This window comes from Pelodiscus sinensis, chromosome 2 (assembly GCF_049634645.1).
Source record: "Pelodiscus sinensis isolate JC-2024 chromosome 2, ASM4963464v1, whole genome shotgun sequence".
Classification (NCBI taxonomy): domain Eukaryota; kingdom Metazoa; phylum Chordata; order Testudines; family Trionychidae; genus Pelodiscus; species Pelodiscus sinensis.
The window spans coordinates 38,098,298-38,116,381 of NC_134712.1; the positions used below are offsets into that span (position 1 = coordinate 38,098,298).

Here is an 18,084-nt window from a genome sequence, read left to right on the forward strand (position 1 = left end):
CACCTTTAGCTCAGGAGCCGTGGGTGAGAGATACAGATTATCAAGTCACATGCTCTGGGGTCTATCCAATATGCCTGGCTCGGCTGTTCCTTTGCCATCCTGCCCTTTCCAGTCTTAAAAATGCAAAGGAAAAACATCCACCTTTCCCCGCCCCCAGCTTTCACTTCAGACCCTACAGCATGCAACAGGGCTTCACAATCCTGCAGTTTATTAATGTTTCTTCTATTCACTGGGAGAAACTATGTTATACTGATGTTAAAGGTAGAATGTTTGAAGGAACTACATCCTGAATACAACAGAAATTCTCAACTACCATTAATGCAAGTCTGAAGGTGCTCCATAAGCCAGATTTACTCACAAATAGAGAGGAACAATCCTAGCCACACTGAAGTCAATGGCAAAACTCACACTGACTTCAGCAGAGCCAGGATTTCACCCATCAGCTATGTCTAGACTAAAAGCCTCTTTCGAAAGAGGCTCTCTTGAAAGATACTTTTGAAAAAACCTCTCTTTCAAAAGAGAGCATCTAGACTACAACTAGTACTTTAGAAAAAGCAAGTTGCTTTTTCGAAAGAGAGCAGCCAGGCAGCCTGGATGCGCTCTTTCAAAAAAAGCACAATTCGCATTACTTAGCGCCTTTTTTCGAAAGAGCAGTTTAAAAAAAAAGGTGTTATTCCTCGTAAAACGAGGTTTTCCGCAGCCAAAAAACCTGCCGCATTTTCGATTTACTTTCGAAAGAATGCTGCAGCAGTCTAGACGCAGGGGAAGTTTTAGTCTAACCCTATAGTCTAGACACACCCATCATGACTAACCATAAAAAGAAGCAGTGGGCTTAAATTGCAGGAAGGGAGATTTAGGTTGGACATTAGGGAAAACTTCCTAACTATCAGGGTGGTTAAACACTGGAATAAGTTGCCTAGGGAGGTTGAGGAATCTCAATTTCTGGAGATATTGAAGAGCAGGTTAAACAGACATCTATTAGGGATGGTCTAGACCAGTGGTCCCCAACCTTTAGAGGCTGCCGGGCACCAGGGGGCGTGGCTGTTCACCTGCTGGGTGCCAGATGGCGGGGACACATGCATGCCCAGGGGGGCCCCCCCATAGCCGCGCGCTCGGGGCTGGGGGGGCCCCCCCCATAGCCGCGCGCTCGGGGCCGGCTCTGGCATAGCGCATGCACCATTTGCCCAGGGCCAGGCCAGCCCCGAGCACTTGGCAGGCGCACACAAATGGCCCCGCGGGTGCCATGGCGCCCGCGGGCACCGTGTTGGGGACCACTGGTCTAGACAATACTGGATCCTGAAGTGAGGGTAGGGGACTGGACTCGATGACCTCTCAAGGTCCCTTCCATTTATAGTATTCTATTCTATCAAACAATTTTGCACCTACAACTTGTGACTACAAATTGGTGCTAGCTACAGAATGTGGTCTCAAATACTAATAGTTAGAAGTCTAATATATTTCTACCTAGAATTCACTGCCAGCAAACAAAGAAAACTAATGCAATATTTTACTCACAAAACAAGCCAAAACCAATTAAAGTAAGGCCCTAAAACTATGGCAATCAGTGGATTTTGTAGTTTGCTAACATTATTATATATTGCGCAGGTTTTGCATGAGAAATAACAGCATTTATTAAAACATGCAACGAATATATGAAACATTTATTTTGAATAAGACCAGTAAAAAGGGCAGGGTCTGATAAGAATATAAATGTGAAATTTGCCACTATCATCTCAAAAAGAAAAAAGTATGAGGTTTACACACAATCCTATTAATAAGTTTTAAAAACCTTTCTGAAACCTTTTCTGATTGAAAGTAATTTGACTAGCAAATGAGTTAAATTAGTTGCCTGTACTTCACTAAGTATGAAAACCAAGCAAGCAAAAGAACAGAGTGAAAGGAGATTTCTTGAGGTCCATTAGTAATTAGAAAGCATTTCAAATTCAGTTATTCTCAAATGTATGTGAGAAGTCAACCCACCAGTCATCCTTCTGTTGTTTTAGAATTCACCTCTGAATGCTACCCAGAAGACGGGATTTTTAAATCTAGATGGAAATCCCATATGTACTTGGTCTGACAGCTACAGTATTACAAAACAGAATTACTATTTTAAAGCCTCCGGCACTGGCAGACCTCTAATGTCAGCTATCTAAACCCCATACTGATAGCAATCATTGCAAGGTTAATCTCTGAGAATTAGGACAAGGAAGTTAGTTTTAATATGTCAATTTCAGCTAGGTTCCATCTGAATCTGTTATAGTCATTACTATCTTAAACCCAGTCATATAAAAAGATGTAGAGAAATTATTTCCAGTGAAAACACATTGAAAAAGTAAAAAGCCTCAAATATTTAACTTTTGGTATATGCACCTTAAAGAATGTGTGAAAATAAACATTTTGATAAATCATTTGAAGTGACACAGTAGAACAGGGGTGGGCAATAATTTTTGACTAGGGGCTAAGGTTGTTAAAATGCAGTTAATTGACTAGTCAACTAGTTGATGAAATTTCCATTGACTAGTCAATAGGCACTTGTCCATTTCAAAGGAGGAATGCAGGGGGAAGTCCCGCTGACTCCGGGCTGCATGCAGCATACCTGCTTTAAAATGCACAGTCTCCTGTTGACCCCCGGCTCCATGCTATACAGCATGCTGCTAGGAGCCCGGGGTAAGCTCAGGAGTCCTGGAACCTGGAGTCAGCTGGGGAGTCCACAGCTGACCCTAGGCTCCAGGGCAGCTGCCTCTTTGAAATGCATGGAGGCAGCATTCTAAAGGGACAGCCCACCGCACAGCTGATCCACAGAGGTGGCATTTCAAAGGGCAGCCCCAGCCCATTTTAAAGGGGCAGTGGAGCCCAGGCTCAGCTGGGGACTCCCCAGCTGACCCTGGGCTCTCTGCGGCATTTCCCCAGAACCCAGGATCAGCTGGAGAGTCCCCCGCTGACCCAGGATTCCTGGAAAGTGCTGTGCATAACCATGGTCAGCCAGGGAGTCCCCAGCTGAGCCCACACTCCACTGACCTTTTAAAATGGGCGGAGGCAGCAGTTTCAAAGGGGAAGCCACTGCACAGCTGATGGCCCTTTTGCCTACCCCTGCATTAGAAGCTCTGGTGCATGCTCTCTCTAACAGGGTGAAATATCCAGTCTCACGGATTAGCTGGGAAGCTCTGCTTAAACCAGGAAGAGTCAAAAGAAGTTGTCTGAGCAACTAGAGTAACCTTTGGTTGGATGCTATTGCAGACCCTACCTACTTGCCTGACTTCGGAGTCCTGCTCTCCTGCCCGTGCCTGGTTCCTGTCCTGCTTATCCTGGACTCCTGTCTATTCCTGAGTCCAGTTTTTCTGTCACACTCCAGGTCCCTGTTCTTATGCCCCATCCTTACTGCTACTGCAACCCCTGCCTTGGTATCTAACTATGTTTCCACTTCTGACCTCTGGCATGGCACTTGACTGATCACAGCTCTGGTTCCAGGCACCTGAAACTAGTAAACATGCCCACCCACACCCCAGACCTTACAGCTTGCTTGGACCACTATCAGCTTCTGAGTAAGGCCAGCAAAAGTTGGACCCCATGGAATTTGCCATACCCTGTATGTGCAGGTGACCGGCCTTCAGGCATTGTAACTGAGCATTGCAAGTGCAGAATCCAATGCTGGCCACTGAGAAATGTGTGTTGCAGGAGCATGATCATTAGCTTCACACAGAAAACACGATGAATCCCATCTGGCTGTGCTGCCATCTCAGTTGGCACCTGCTACCCCCCTCTGCCAAAGACTTCTGATGGGCACCACTCAAAAATGTGAAGCTTCATGAAACAGTGCCTGCTCTTGTTCTTACTTCAACCACGAAGATATGCTCCTGGTTATACCAAGGTAGACTTTGTAGTCAGCCTACTGACAGGGGAGATATTTAACTGGGCCTCTCTCTCGTTGGAAGCCAACTGTCCAGTTCTATCTACTTGGAATGCCATCCAGGGGACAATATCCTCCTTTTTCCAATTACACAACCACACCCCTCTACTAAAGCCACCCTACGCAAACTTCACAGGGGGTCAGACATGGATATCTTCTATGTAGCTCACTTCCAGTTATGTCCGTTTTGATGGAATTTGCAGAATGAGGCTAAGCATGAACTTGCCCGAGTTGAAACTGTAACAGGTCTGATAGACATCTTCACAGATCTTGTAATGCACATTTGACTATCACTGCCAATGACCAGGGGGGAGGGGGAAGAGGAGCATTGAAACTGCACCTCATGCTATCAGATTCTGCCCCACCAGTTGAGCCAATGCAGACAGATCCAACCCACCAGCAACTTGCCCCTGAAGAGCGTGTGTGCGCTGGTGACAATTTAATCCGTGTTACTACTATGGTTAGCTGGCATACTATCTCCAGTTGCCCCATGAGGAACCCAGTCCAAAAGAATCTAGGACAGAGTCTAGGGTTGGTGAAAGGGCAATTGGGTTCTCTATTAGACAGTCCCCTTGAAACCTGATCTGAAGCTCCTGAGGGAACACTGCTGGCTCATGTTGATACCGTACTGTTCTTACAAGTACCAGTCAAATTATGAATCCTGGAGCCTCTCCTCCAACCATTCCCTCTGCAGCAGACTCTTAGGCCTTGTCTCCACTAATCTCCTCCCTCTCCAATCTAACTTACACAATTTTAGCTACTCAAATAGTGTAGTTGAACTGGTTTGAGTCAGGTGCCTAGGACCACAGCTGTGTGGTAAGGACAACGGGACTGCTCTCCTGTTCACACTGGCTACTCTTTTCTTAATGGTGAGTATCAGAATTGCCACGAGAGCAGTTAGAGATCGATGTATCACATTTAAGCAGACACAAATTGCTACAGCATTGGTCCACCACATAGTGAAGACAAGCCCTTATTGACTGACATGCAACAAATAGTTTTACTAATGCAGAAACCACCTGGGCACTACTTATTTCCCTATGACCCAAGCCCATTGCAGACCTGACACAGACTATCAACAAGCCACTTTTATCCTCCAGGCCAGTGGCCATGGAAACTATTCCTCTCCTAGTTAATATCCAAGGGCATCAAGTGACCTTTGGAGTCAGTGCACTTACTTAGGAACCTGCCCCTGATTTGCAACTCTATTGACTCTAGTCCTCCCTCTCATCAATGAAGTGGCTACATCACTAAGTGACAGTGCAGGCTTTTCCACATGGGCCACACCACTATTATGAATGGATCCTTGCTAGATGTGAGGGGGTAGTTGGTCTCTATGTTCATTCAAACAACAGGCAACTGGATGACACCACTGAAAAAGTAACCAATCAGTTCCAGTTATGGTGGTGGTTGTTTGTGTAGATATGACTCTCACCATAAAAGCCAGAATGCTAAGAGACCATAGTGAAGCAATATTTAGGAGACATAACTCTGACCAAACTGCTGCTTCAGAAAAAGAAATGAAATACTGGTGAACACGGATAATTAAATGCTATGTACTTACTGGCATCATCCATAAATTCAAATTCACCCCCTAATTCAGCACTTGATAAGTGGTACTGGTCAGGATCGGTCAGGGCACTCAGCAGGATCAGTAGTACCACTGAATTGATGATCTAGAGAGAGAAGAAAAGAAGAGGTCAGGATATGTAATTTCTTAGTGAAAATACTGCAGAGTGGAATGTGTTAACCACTGCAAAGATGTGTTCCTACTGGGAAATGTATTTAATTGCCACTATATAAAACATTCTCCTCATCTGAATAGACTATACAGTTTTTCTTTGTACCAGAGGCCCAAATTACAGAATGACCCAAAACCCACTGAACCCCTTTTCCATACAAAGGAGCAAGTCACCCATGACAAGACCACTCCATCTACCTCACCAATACTGTTCTTCTGAATTATAAAGCGTGAACATCTATTTATAGTTCATTCGGTTCTAAGAATTTATTTTTAAAATCCTGAGATCTTTATAACTGAAGATTCACAGGTTACTAATCTGGATAATGCTGATGAGATGGAGTTGAGAGATGAGATCACTCCTGGCAAGCTGCTAAGTGGCTTGTCTGCTGAAAGAGACTGAATTCTAAGTGAAGTTAGCGTTCAAGCTGATTTGAATTGGCTCCTAAAGCAGAAGCTATAGAAGGGGCCCAGCACAGGGACAGCTTGCAATATTAGAGCTTGTCTCCACTACAGGCAGGATGGACGCTGCACCAATCAATCCACCAGGGTTAAATTTAGCAGGTCTATTGAAGACCCACGAAATCGACTGCCAAACACACTCCCATTGACTCCATTACTCCACCAGAATGAGAAGCTTAAGACAAGCTTCTCCCATCAACCCAGCATTGTTGGGGACAGGGCATCAGTTTATGTCCACCATTTTGATTTTTCCCTCTAAAAATGTTGGTCAGCTTCTGTCACCATCCCCTGCCTGAAAAGGGCAGGAAAAGGTAAAGGTGGGAAAAGTGGGGTCACATGACTCATCTGCCCAATGATAAGAGGGCTTATAAGGGGTGTTCACCTGCCTCTTAGGGCTCTCTACACGCTCTTGCTCTCTGTGCAACTCAGCAATGCTGGAGCGACAATCATTTCTAGGCCCCTTCAGGCAGCTAGGGGTAGGCTGTTTAGCTAGATAGACTGAGGTAGAAGCATGGTTGCTGCCACCACAGAGACTGGTAGTCTCCCACCTGAGTGTGGGTCTGGGACAGCCTTCTATGGTGCAGCTACCCTGTTTCCCACACCTGTAACAGTTGCTGGCAAAGGGCTTATTCATTTTAAGTTAGGGTGACTGCAGTAAGGCCAGGCAGCTAGATCTCTCAAACTTACACACCACACACACACACTTTTTTCATCATTCGTTTTCCTGTCCTTATACTGCACGCAGAATGACAAGTCAAGAAAGGAAGACAGAAGAGAGAAGACCTGTCACATGTCTAGCCTCCACCGCTCTGTCCTCTTTCCTCGAGTTCCCTTTCTCTGTCCTAGACATCACCAAAACATCATGATGGTGGTTAGATCCCCTATTATTTGTACTCCCCCTTCCCCCCCCAATTTTGATTATTTGCATTGTGGCTTCTGACTTCATGCCACTGTTTATTTAGGACATCCAGGATTTTGTGTTTATTCTTTAAATTCAGTGTTGTGTTAATAAAATAATAGTTGTTTCAGCCATTTTGTGTTGCACTTTACTAATACCCAATGACAGATACGCAGCGAGGATGGAGAGCCTGTGCCCGCAGACAAAGTTAAGTCCACATCTAACAGCATGATGTAAATACTGCAGGTAGTCGATGTAAGCTATGTCGACTCCAGGTATGTTATTCACAGAGCTAGAGTTCTATAACTAAGGTCAACTTTAGCCCACAGTGTAAACCTACATTAAGTGTGACATTTGCTGCTGCACATCTTTCTGTGCCATTCAGAGGTCTATTCATGTATGCTGAAGAGTTCTGTGTGAGTAATAAAACCTAAACTAGGTGTAATACAAAGCCAATGTAAGCAAAGGAAGAAAAAAGCAACAAAGAGTAAGAAATAGTAGTATGCAGGGTAGGAAACAACAAATATTAGAGAACTAAAAAGACTATCATGGGCCAGACTGCCATACCTTTACATGCGATCAACAGTGCCTTAGACACATTTTGAAGTGAAGGGTATTTCTTGTGGAGAAAGTAAGAGTACCCCAACCTGGCCCCCCATCAAGGAATGTAAAAAATTATAAAAGTAAACCAGAGAAACCGAGATTTTCCTCTAGTACTACAGAAACAAATGGTCTTTTTTTACTTTGTTATTTTTAACTGTAGAATAGAATTACATTATTTGCTTCGTGCTCTCCCACAGAAGGAGTAGAGGGTAGATGCCAGAAATAAATAAATTGGGGCAGGGGAGGGGGAGACAGAAAAATTTAAGATCCCTGGGATATACTACTTAAAAGCATGAAAGTATCATCCTTTTGTATAGATGTACTAGGGATGTTAAATTTAGATTAACAAACCAAATAGTCAATGGGATTTCATCAACTATTTGATTAGGGTATGTCTAGACTACAGAGTTTTTTCGAAAAAAGTGGCTTTTCAAAAAACGTCACCTGCATCTAGACTGCTGTCGCGTTTTCACAGTTAAATCGAAAGAATGCGGCAGTTTTTTCGACAGCGGTAAACCTGCTTTTACGAGGAAGAATGCCTTTTTCAAAAGAGCTCTTTCGAGTGGACACAGGGGAGCAGTTTTTCAAAATGGCCTCTAGGAAAAACCCTGGTGGCCACTCCATCTACATCTGTCCTCTTATATGCCAATCTTGCACTAACCTGGCTCATGGGAGTTGCTTACCCATAAGGAGAGAAGTAACAAGCCCTGTGCACTATCAGAGACCGTTTTATGTTTTAACTAGCACTGTCAATTGATTAAAAAAATACTGTGATTAACTGCACAATTAATTGTACTATAAACCAGTAATAGAATACATTGTCTTGAAATATTCTGGATGTTTTCTGTATTTTCAAATATATTGATTTCAAATACTACTCAGAACTAAATACAATGCTCACTTTATATTTATATTTGATTACAGACATTTGTGCTGTAAAAAACAAAAATAGTATTTTTAATTCACCTCACATAAGTAATAAATACAATCTATACCACGAAAGTTGAACTTACAAATGTAGAATTATGTACAAAAAACTGCATTCAAAAATAAAGCAATGTAAAATTTTAGCACCTATAAGTCCATTCAGTAGTACTTCTTGTTCAAGCAGTCACTTGAACAAACACTTTTTTAACATTTGCCAGATATAATGCTACCTGCTTCTTTTTAAAATGTAACCTGAAAGTAATCACATGGCACTTCTGTAGCTGGCATCACAAGATATTTGTGCCAGATGTGCTAGAGATTCATTATTTTATGCTTCAACCATCATCTCAGAGAATATGTGCTGATCAGTTCTGCTTGATAATAATCCAAAGCAATGCGGACTAACATGCTCACTTTCATCATCATGAATATCCTGCTGGTGGCATCTTGATTTTCTCTGTTAGTGCTTTGAGTTCTGTACTTTTTGCATAGGAGTGTTGCTCTTAAGACTTTTTGATCCTCGTCCCCCTCAGATTTTAGAAAACACTTCAGAGTCTCAAACTTTCAGTGAAGTGCTGGAGCTACCTTCAGAAATCTCATTTGTACTTTTCTTAAAATCAAACACCACGTGCTGGGTCATCATGCAAGATTGCTATAACATGAAATAGATGGCAGAATGTGGGTAACACAAAATAGAGGCACACTATTCTCCCCCAAGGAGTTCAGTCAAAATATAATTAATACCTTTAAAAAAAATTAGCATCATCATCAGCATGGAAGCATACCCTCCAGAATGGTAACCAAAGCATGAAGGGGCATACAAGTGTTTATGGCACATAATTATCTGCCATATAAATGCTTGCAATGCTGGCTATAAAAGTGTAATGCAAATGCCTGTTCTCAACTTGAAGTGACATTGTAAATAAGAAACTGGCAGCTTTATTTCTCATAACTGCAAAAAAAACTTGGTTGAGCAATTGGCTGAACAAGAAGTAGAACTGAATGGAACTGCAGGCTCTGAAGTTCTACACCATTTTGGTTTGGAGTGCAGCTATGTAACAAAAATCCCATTGGTAAGTTGCACGTTCATGATAGAGACTGTATCTATGTATGTGGTGAATTGCAAAATACCATTTCTTTTGTGCAAATATTCCTAATAAAATATAAAGTGAGTGCTGTACACTTTGTATTCTGTGTTGTAACTGAAGTCAATATATTTGAAACTGTAGAAAAACATCCAAAATATTTAATACATTTGTATCAGTATTCTTATCAGCATATAGTACAAAGAACTGTATAAACAAGTCATTTTAATAGGTACTGACTTCGCTGGCGCTTTTTATGTGGCCTGTTGTAAAATTAGGCAAATATCTAGATGAGCTGATGTTTGCCATGAAAGACCTCTACCTACCTACAGGGGCATATGTATCCTGGGTTGAGAGCCACTGTGTGAAGCTATGGCCCCATGATTATGCATATTGGAAAATAAAGCCATAGTGCTAACAATACAGATAAAATTTTAGATACATTCTTTGTCAGAAGGGGAAAGGAGGACTAAATAATTCCATATACAGGCAGTCCCCGGGTTACGTACAAGATAGGGACTGTAGGTTTGTTCTTAAGTTGAATCTGTATGTAAGTCGGAACTGGCGTCCAGATTCAGACACTGCTGAAACTGACCGCCAGTTCTGACTTACATACAGAATCAACTTAAGAACCCCAGGCGTCCCCAAGTCAGCTGCTGCTGAAACTGATCAGCAGCTGATTCCAGGAAGCCCGGGGCAGAGCAACTCTGCCTGGGGCTTCCTGTAGTCAGCGCTGGTCAGTTTCAGCAGAAGCTGACTTGGGGACGCCTGGGGCAGAGCAGCTGGGGTGCTACTGGACCAACCCAGCAGCACCCCATCTGCTCTGCCCCAGACGTCCTGATTCAGCCGCTGCTGAAACTGACCAGCAGCGGCTGAATCAGGACCTGGGGCAGAGCAGCTGGGGTGCTGCCGGGTTGGTCCAGTAGTGCCCACGGGCGCTGCAGGACCAATCGGCAGCGCCCCAGCTGCTCTGCCCCAGAGTCCAAAACAAAAGCCTGGTCTGCTGGGGGGGGAGCACACTAGCTGCGCCCCCCCCCCCCAGCAGACCAGGGACACGGGGAGCAGAGCCGCAGCGGCAGCGGGGTGCCGCGCCTCTGAGGCTTTGCTCTGGCAAAGCCTCAGAGGCAGGGACCCCGCCACGGCTGCGGCTTCAGTCTGGGTGCCTGTGGTCTGCTGGGGACGGTCCCCAGCAGACCACAGGCCCCCGGACTGAAGCGGCAGCCGCGGGGGGGTCCCGCGCCTCTGAGGCTTTGCCAGAGCAAAGCCTCAGAGGCGCGGGGAACCGCCGCTGCTGCCGCTTCAGTCAAAGCGGCAGCAGCGGCGGTTCCCCGCGCCTCTGAGGCTTTGCTCTGGCAAAGCCTCAGAGGCGCGGGACCCCCCCGCGGCTGCCGCTTCAGTCCGGGGGCCTGTGGTCTGCTGGGGACTGTCCCCAGCAGACCACAGGCACCGGGTCTCAAGGGGCAGCAGCAGCGGTTCCCGCGCTTCTGAGGCTTTGCTCTGGCAAAGCCTCAAGCGCGGGAACCCGCCCGGTGCCCCTGGTCTGCTGGAGACGGTCTCCAGCAGACCAGGGGCACCGGAGCAGCTTACGAACGGGGCTTTCTCGCCCCGACTTCCGGGGCGAGAAAGCTCCGTTCGTAAGTGCGGATCCGACATAAGTCGGATCCGCGTAAGTCGGGGACTGCCTGTACTGACTCAAGTCAAAGCAAGAGGCTATTTTAGAAATAAAGTTATTGAAGCCACCTAACTGTTGTGGGACAGTGGGGCAGGCTGATGCAAAGATGTAGATGCAGTGCTCGCCAACTTACTGATCCTCTTAATGGGGATTTTAAATTTAGATTAATGGGTTAATCGACCATTTGATTAGTCAATAAGGGCGCTTCTGCCTATGAAGTGTAGCAACAGCCCCAGGGCTATTGCTACACTTCAAAGGCAAAAACACTGCAGGGAACACGGGGCCAGTGGGCGATGCAAGCAATTCCCCGCTGGCCCCGTGCTCCCTGTGGCATTTCAAAGCATCAGCACTGCATGGAGCCTGCGGTCAGCACAGAAGTGCCCAACTGACCCTGGGCTCCGTGTGGCGGACTCTCTGTCTAATCCCAGGCAGCGCACAGTGTTTCAAAGCAGCAACATCGCATGGAACACAGGGTCTGGTCCCGGGCTCCACGTGGCGCTGCCACTTTGAAGCACCGCCTCCTCTCTCACCCTCCCCCCCCCCCCCGCCCGGCTACCTCTTTCTGACAGAGGCAGCAAAGGGGGGGGGGGGGGAGAGAACTAGTTGACTATCCGATAAGCAGTTGCTTCTCAGATAGTTGACTAGTTGTTCACATCCCTAGCTCTTATCAGAAATTACTGTGACAAATACTACTAATTTAATGTCCAGGCCCATACGCAGGAATTTTTGTAGCAGGGTGCTTTTTTTCCTCCTAAATGTGGACTGCAAGAGTGAGAATGCACCCCTATGCTCCCTCAAGTAAGTGGGAAAATGAGCCTCAGCCTTCCCCTGGATGGGTGCATGGGGGAAGGAGATTCAGGCAGGACACTGCTCCTGCCTTCCCCTGGCCAGCCGGAGCATGTTTACTTGGGAGTCAATGGGGGGTGCTTTTGCACCCTTCAACCCCTCCTCCCTGCATATGGGCCTGAGGTCAAACTGCATCAAAGGACCTGGGACTTAGGGGTGGGAAGCTGGCAAAAGTAGCAATGGGCTAAAGCAGTGATGGAGAACCAGCAGCCCAGGGGCTGAATCCAGTCCATGGCTTGCCGTGATCCAGCCTGCGAGACTAAGGGCTCTGCTACCCACAGGGGTGAGCCAATGCTGGCACTGCAGCCATGGGGGGGGGGGGGGGGGGCAGGGAGAGGAGGGGGAGGGCAGTGTGGCTAGAACTCCAGCACTGGCTCCCTGCTGCTGAGGGGGAGCCCTGAGCCTCCCAGTCTCAAAGTAAGCCATGGGTTGGATCCAGCCCACTGACTCTGCCTGGCGAGGGGGAGAAAGAGGCTCTGTGCTACAGGAAAGCACTCTCTGTAGGCACCGCCTCCAGTCATTTCCCCAGATTACTGGGAGTGGCAGGGAGTGCTGCCTCCAGGGAGTGCTCCCTGTCCCTGCAATGCCTAGAGCCATGCAAAGACACCTGTAGAGTTCACCCCCTCGAAAGCTGTACCAGACAGACACCTCAATCCCCTACTTCATCCCATCCAGACGCCACATTGCTGGAAGGAGGGTGTAGAAGCAGGCTGAGGGTGCCAGGTTTGAAGCGGGGAGAGGATACAAGAGCACACACACACACACACACACACACACACACACACACACACACACACCCACCCCTCTTCCCCCCCCACCCACAGCACACTTCCTGACAGTCCTTTCTTGCACACTGAACCCCTCATTTTGGCCCCATCCCAGAGCGTAGAGCAGGGGTGTCCAAACTTTTTTCAAAGAGGGCCAGATTTGATGAAGTGAACATGCGTGAGGGCCGACCATTTTGCCTGACATTCTTTGAACCATTAAAATTAAATGCAAATTAACTATTTTATGCAAAGTTTATTGCAAACGGCATACTTTTCATTTTGTCACATGGATGACAAATCTAAACAGGTGTTAAATCACTCTGCCTTTCATATCTGAAGGCCAGATGAAAAAAAATCCAGGAAGCTGAAATATATGTCAGGAACATTGTAAAGTACATTACATATTATTGGTAATAAAGGTTGTCTGTCAACTTTTAAGTTCAAAAAATATGAACAGGAACATAACACCAAGTATATATGTTGTGTCCAAATATTTTTATAACTGACATTAACTGAGATTTTACAATGTATTCATCTCAATACATATGGATTCATTGGGGGCCATAAAAGATAGATATTGACAAATTACCTGTGGGCCATATTAAACCAGAACACGGGCCGCAATTGGCCCGCGGGCCGGACTTTGGACATGCCTGGCGTAGAGTGATACCGTAAAAATCAAACAATCTTAGTAACCCAGAAGAGTTAATCGGACCCTAGGGGTAAGCCCTGAACCTCTGTGCTGCCTTCTCTTCCCCCTTCCCTGTAGGGCTGGGGCTTGAGGGGAATGTCTTTTTCCCTGCTTCTCAGTTGGGGGCTACATATGAGAGGTTTTTCCCCCTCCTCACTTGAAGGCCGGGTCAGTGAGGTGGGTTTTTTTTGGTGGTGGGTTTTTTGTTTGGACTCCTCACTTGTGTGGTTCCCCAACTGATTTTTCTGTGGGTCACTGGCCCGACCCAAAAAAGATTCCCCATCCCTGCACTAGAGTTAAGGAGCAGGAAGAAACAAGACAGGTCATTAAGCACTGTCTGATAGTAGTAAGAAGCACAGAATCAGAGAACCGGAAGGAACTTCCAGAGGTCATCAAGTCCTGTCTCCTGCTTTCACCACAAGACCAAGCACCAGATCATCCCTGATAGTATTTATCTAGCCTGCTGTTAAATATCTCCAGTGATAGAGATTCTACAACCTCCCTAGGCAGTTTATATCAGTGCTTAATCACCCTGACAGTTAAGTTTTTCCCTAATGTCCAACCTAAGCCTTCCTTGCTACAACTTAAGCCAAAAGTCAATGAAGCAGAGGGACTGGAGCCTGGATCTCCCACCTCCAGGGTGAGCGCTCTAACCATTAAGCTACAGGGTAATTCAAGCTCTTTCTCTGGGATTTTTCTTTGGCAGGGAGCGTGACGAGGTCACTGACCCCCGCACTGGTGCCCTCTATCCTGCAGGCTCCGGCAGTTCTGGGAACACTGCGGCGGCCGTGGCTGAGGGCCAATGGCGCGTCAACAGCGCAGGCGCCGGAGGGTCTGGACCACAAGCGGCAGGCCCTAGGGCCCAGGAGAGGGCGGTCGGCGTGCTCTGCGTGCAGGGGCAGGGCGCCAGCCAGGACACCCAAGGGGTGGGGGAGAGCAGGAGCTGGCTGTGCTCTCGAACCGCACAGGTGGTGACCCGGCGAGGAGGGAGTGGAGAACAGCCGATGCGGCAGGAGCCCGGAGGAGTGACTCCGACAACGGTGGGACACCCCAGGGAGAGCCTGGGGGCTACCCATCAGTCAACGGGTGGCCTGGATGGGCCAGATGGCGGGCACTGATGGCATGAGCTGCATGGCGGGGAACGTCCGCGTGATGAGCAGACAGCGAGAAAGGGGCCAACGTGAAAGGGCGCAGAGACATATGGGGAGAGACATGGGGTGGGGCTTCTGAGGGACGAAGGGGGGACCCCGCTACACAGAGAAATACTTATCCACGTAATCAGTTGAATTAGTAAAGGAGTAGGGTGCTTATCAGCACACCAGACAACAAGGGAAAAGACAGCAGTAAGAAAAAGGAGCTTTCTGAAAATGTTAACTTCAACTCCCTTGAAAGTGATCAGGACTAAAGTGAGATAGAAGATCTGACCTTTTCTGTCACAATAGATTGGAAGGGTTCCATAGAATTACAAAGTAATAATTATTAGCCACAATAAAATACCCGTTTCAGCTTGGTGAAAGGAGAAGGCCTAGCTGATATGTCTCTAAGGGTATGTCTATATTGCATTCCTCTTTCGAGAGAGGAATGCAAATGCAGATTAACGAAATTGCAAATGAAGTGCGGATTTGAATTTCCCGTGTTTCATTTGCATAATCGTGTCCGGGCGCTACTTTTAAATACTCTATTTCGAAAAAAGAAATGCAGTCTAGATGCAAGTAAGTCCTTCTTTCGAAATAACCCTTACTCCTCATAAAATGAGGTTTAAGGGTTATTTTGAAAGAAGGGTTTTCTTTGAAATAACCGCATCTAGACTGCGTTTCTTTTTTCGAAATAAGGTATTTCGAAATAGCACCCGGATGCGATTATGCAAATGAAGCGCGGGAAATTCAAATCCGTGCTTCATTTGCAATTTCGTTCATCTGCATTTGCATTTCTCTCTTGAAAGAGGACTGCAATGTAGACATACCCTAACCAGATCAAGCAAGAATGCCGCTCCCCTCTAGAAAGATGGGCTCAGAATTTTCCTGCGTCTTCACAGAGGTTTATAGAAATTAAATGTGTGTCAGAACTCATAGAAAGACCAGGCACAACAGGTACATCAGAGAACATATCACGCAGCAGTTGAAAGTACTGGGAAAGTGGTGTCCCTAGCCTATGTTTGTCAGATGCTGGGAACAGGTGACAGGAGATGAATTCCTTGATGATTACCTGTTGTGTTCATTCTCTCTAGGGCATCTGGCATTGGCCACTGTCAGAAGACAGGATACTGGGCTAGATGGATGTTTGGACCGATCCAGTAAGGCCATTCTTAAGTTCTTAAAAGCAAGAGCAATATAACCCATATGTTGACCTGTCAGGATAGATATTTCTTGTTGTTCTTTCCCTTTATACCAGCCTTCTTGTTCATGCTGAATAAAACATACATCTTCTGTGATTCAAAAGTAGCAGGAGCTGCTGCTGCTGCTACCTTACAACACATCAAGTCACACACGCCAGTGATATGCAAACTACTGAACTATATAGAGAAGGCAGACCAAGTTCTCTTACTTAGGGCTCAACTAGGAACATACATGACACACAACCAAAGTGTTGCAGTTAAAACCCCTGTTTGCATTAAAATGTTCATCTAAACCAGCCCATATCCGCTGCAATTTAAAGGGAAAACCTTTTCCTTTACAACACAGTTAGCATGTGACACTTGGGGCATGCCCCTTAGAGGGACCAGCAAAGATGCCAAGAAGTTCAATTTTCAGCCCCACTTGGCAGGGTTCACAGGCAGTGTCAGATCCACTCCCGATTCCTCTGTTTGTTTGGGGGGTGGAGGGGGGAAAGAGGAGAGAGGAGAGAGGAGAGAGAGACGGACAACCAAAACTTGTAACCCAAAGGGGAGACTCAGCTCAAGAAGTCTGAAAGCCACTAGCTAAGCAGGATTCAAAAGAAGATTAGCTATTTACATGGATAATGTATACATTTAGTTACATTACACAGCATTTTTAAAGAGACATATTAACGCTCATCCTTGAGGCCATATGCCAACCTTAAATTAACGGGGGGAAGGGGGGGTTCAGACAAGCCTTTCCCTAACACAAGTTATTCTATGCTTCTCCACCATGGGACTGCTTATACTTAACAGCATCTGGCTCTGGCCACTAAGACAACATATTGGATTAGATAGAACATTTGTTTGATCAGATGTGGCCATGTTCCCATGGGACAAGGGATTTGGTGAAGACAGTGGAATCAGGAATTCTTGTTGCTTAACCTAACTGTTAAGAATTGCCAAGTTGTTACTTCAACTTCTCTCACCAGTGTGACGACAGAAAATGGTTCAGCACATTTAAACTGACATCAGAGGTACAGAAAATATTTCAGTTATTCTTTAAACACTTCAACTTTGATTATTATGACATCAAGTGATGAACGTTAAAGTCTATGCTAAATAAATTGATAGTGTAAATCTAGCATGATTTATAACCACTCTTCTTTGAAAATGACCACTACTGATTGTTGGCAGTAGCCTTGAACTCCAAATCACAAAAGACCTGTCAAATGAAAAACAAATTACAGAATTTTTACAAGAAAGCGTAGATGGCTACAAAGTGCACACTAAATATCTTACTGCCTTCCTGGGGATATCAGTTTAATTTGATAAGTATGGCAGCAAAGCATAATGTTAATCCTTTAAAGTTTGATAAAGACAATTTATACACAAATCAATGGGTTCTGTGTTCTTTTTTTTATTTCTGTACTTACTTGGTCAGGGACCTGAAAATTACCCTGATGGATGGCTCTACTACCAAGAATCTATTCAGTGGACTGGGATCTGAGAAATAGAATTCAGATTCCACCTCAGAGTCAGACGAATACTCCAAGGCGGACCAGGATGGTGCTGATGCGGATGCCAAAGGAGTTGTGGTGCGCTGAGACATGGATTCCAGCTTGCTGCGGTGCCAAGGTGGTGGAGGAGGCATGGCCACGTGGGGGTCCCGCACAGAGATAGGTGCTGATGGGCCCCGGGGTGGTGACGGCATTGGGTTATGTTGTCACAATAAGTCTGGTGCCGTGTCTTTGGACCATACCATGGGTGTCGGTGCCTTGATGGCCGGTGCTGTGTGCAGTGCCGTTGGGGCTGGGCAACGTCTGCCCTTATGCACCATGTCTTCGGTCGCCCCAGAAGATGATCAGTGCTGCGCGTTCCCGTGCTGCCTAGAGGGTGCCGGAGTCGGAGGGTAGGGGGAGGACTCAATTAGAACTATCGCTGCCTCCAAGGCCTCCTGTGTGGATGGCTCTGGGAGGTCCTCCAGAAAGCTGATGTCCCCACGCTGAGAGGCAGGCCCGCCCAAACTAGAAGGCCCGGGCTCGTCAGCGCCACACGCCCCACTAGAGGGCACATGCTTAAGGCGGGGACCAACCCCTGTTAGGCCACCTCTTCTTCTGAGGTGCCGGTGATTGAGAGCGGTGCTGGGGCCCCTGCGGTGCCGGAGAGGC

The 18,084-nt window shown here is 46.4% G+C and overlaps 1 protein-coding gene across 1 annotated transcript in view; it reads right to left on the minus strand.

The window, feature by feature from the left end:
• The window catches only part of LAPTM4B (lysosomal protein transmembrane 4 beta), a 94,033-nt gene that overhangs the window by 58,175 nt on the left and 17,774 nt on the right, over positions 1-18,084 (minus strand). The window contains exon 2 of the mRNA XM_075920334.1: positions 5,472-5,583. Within this exon, the coding sequence (XP_075776449.1) occupies positions 5,472-5,583 (112 nt within the window). The remainder of the gene's footprint in view (positions 1-5,471; positions 5,584-18,084) is intronic.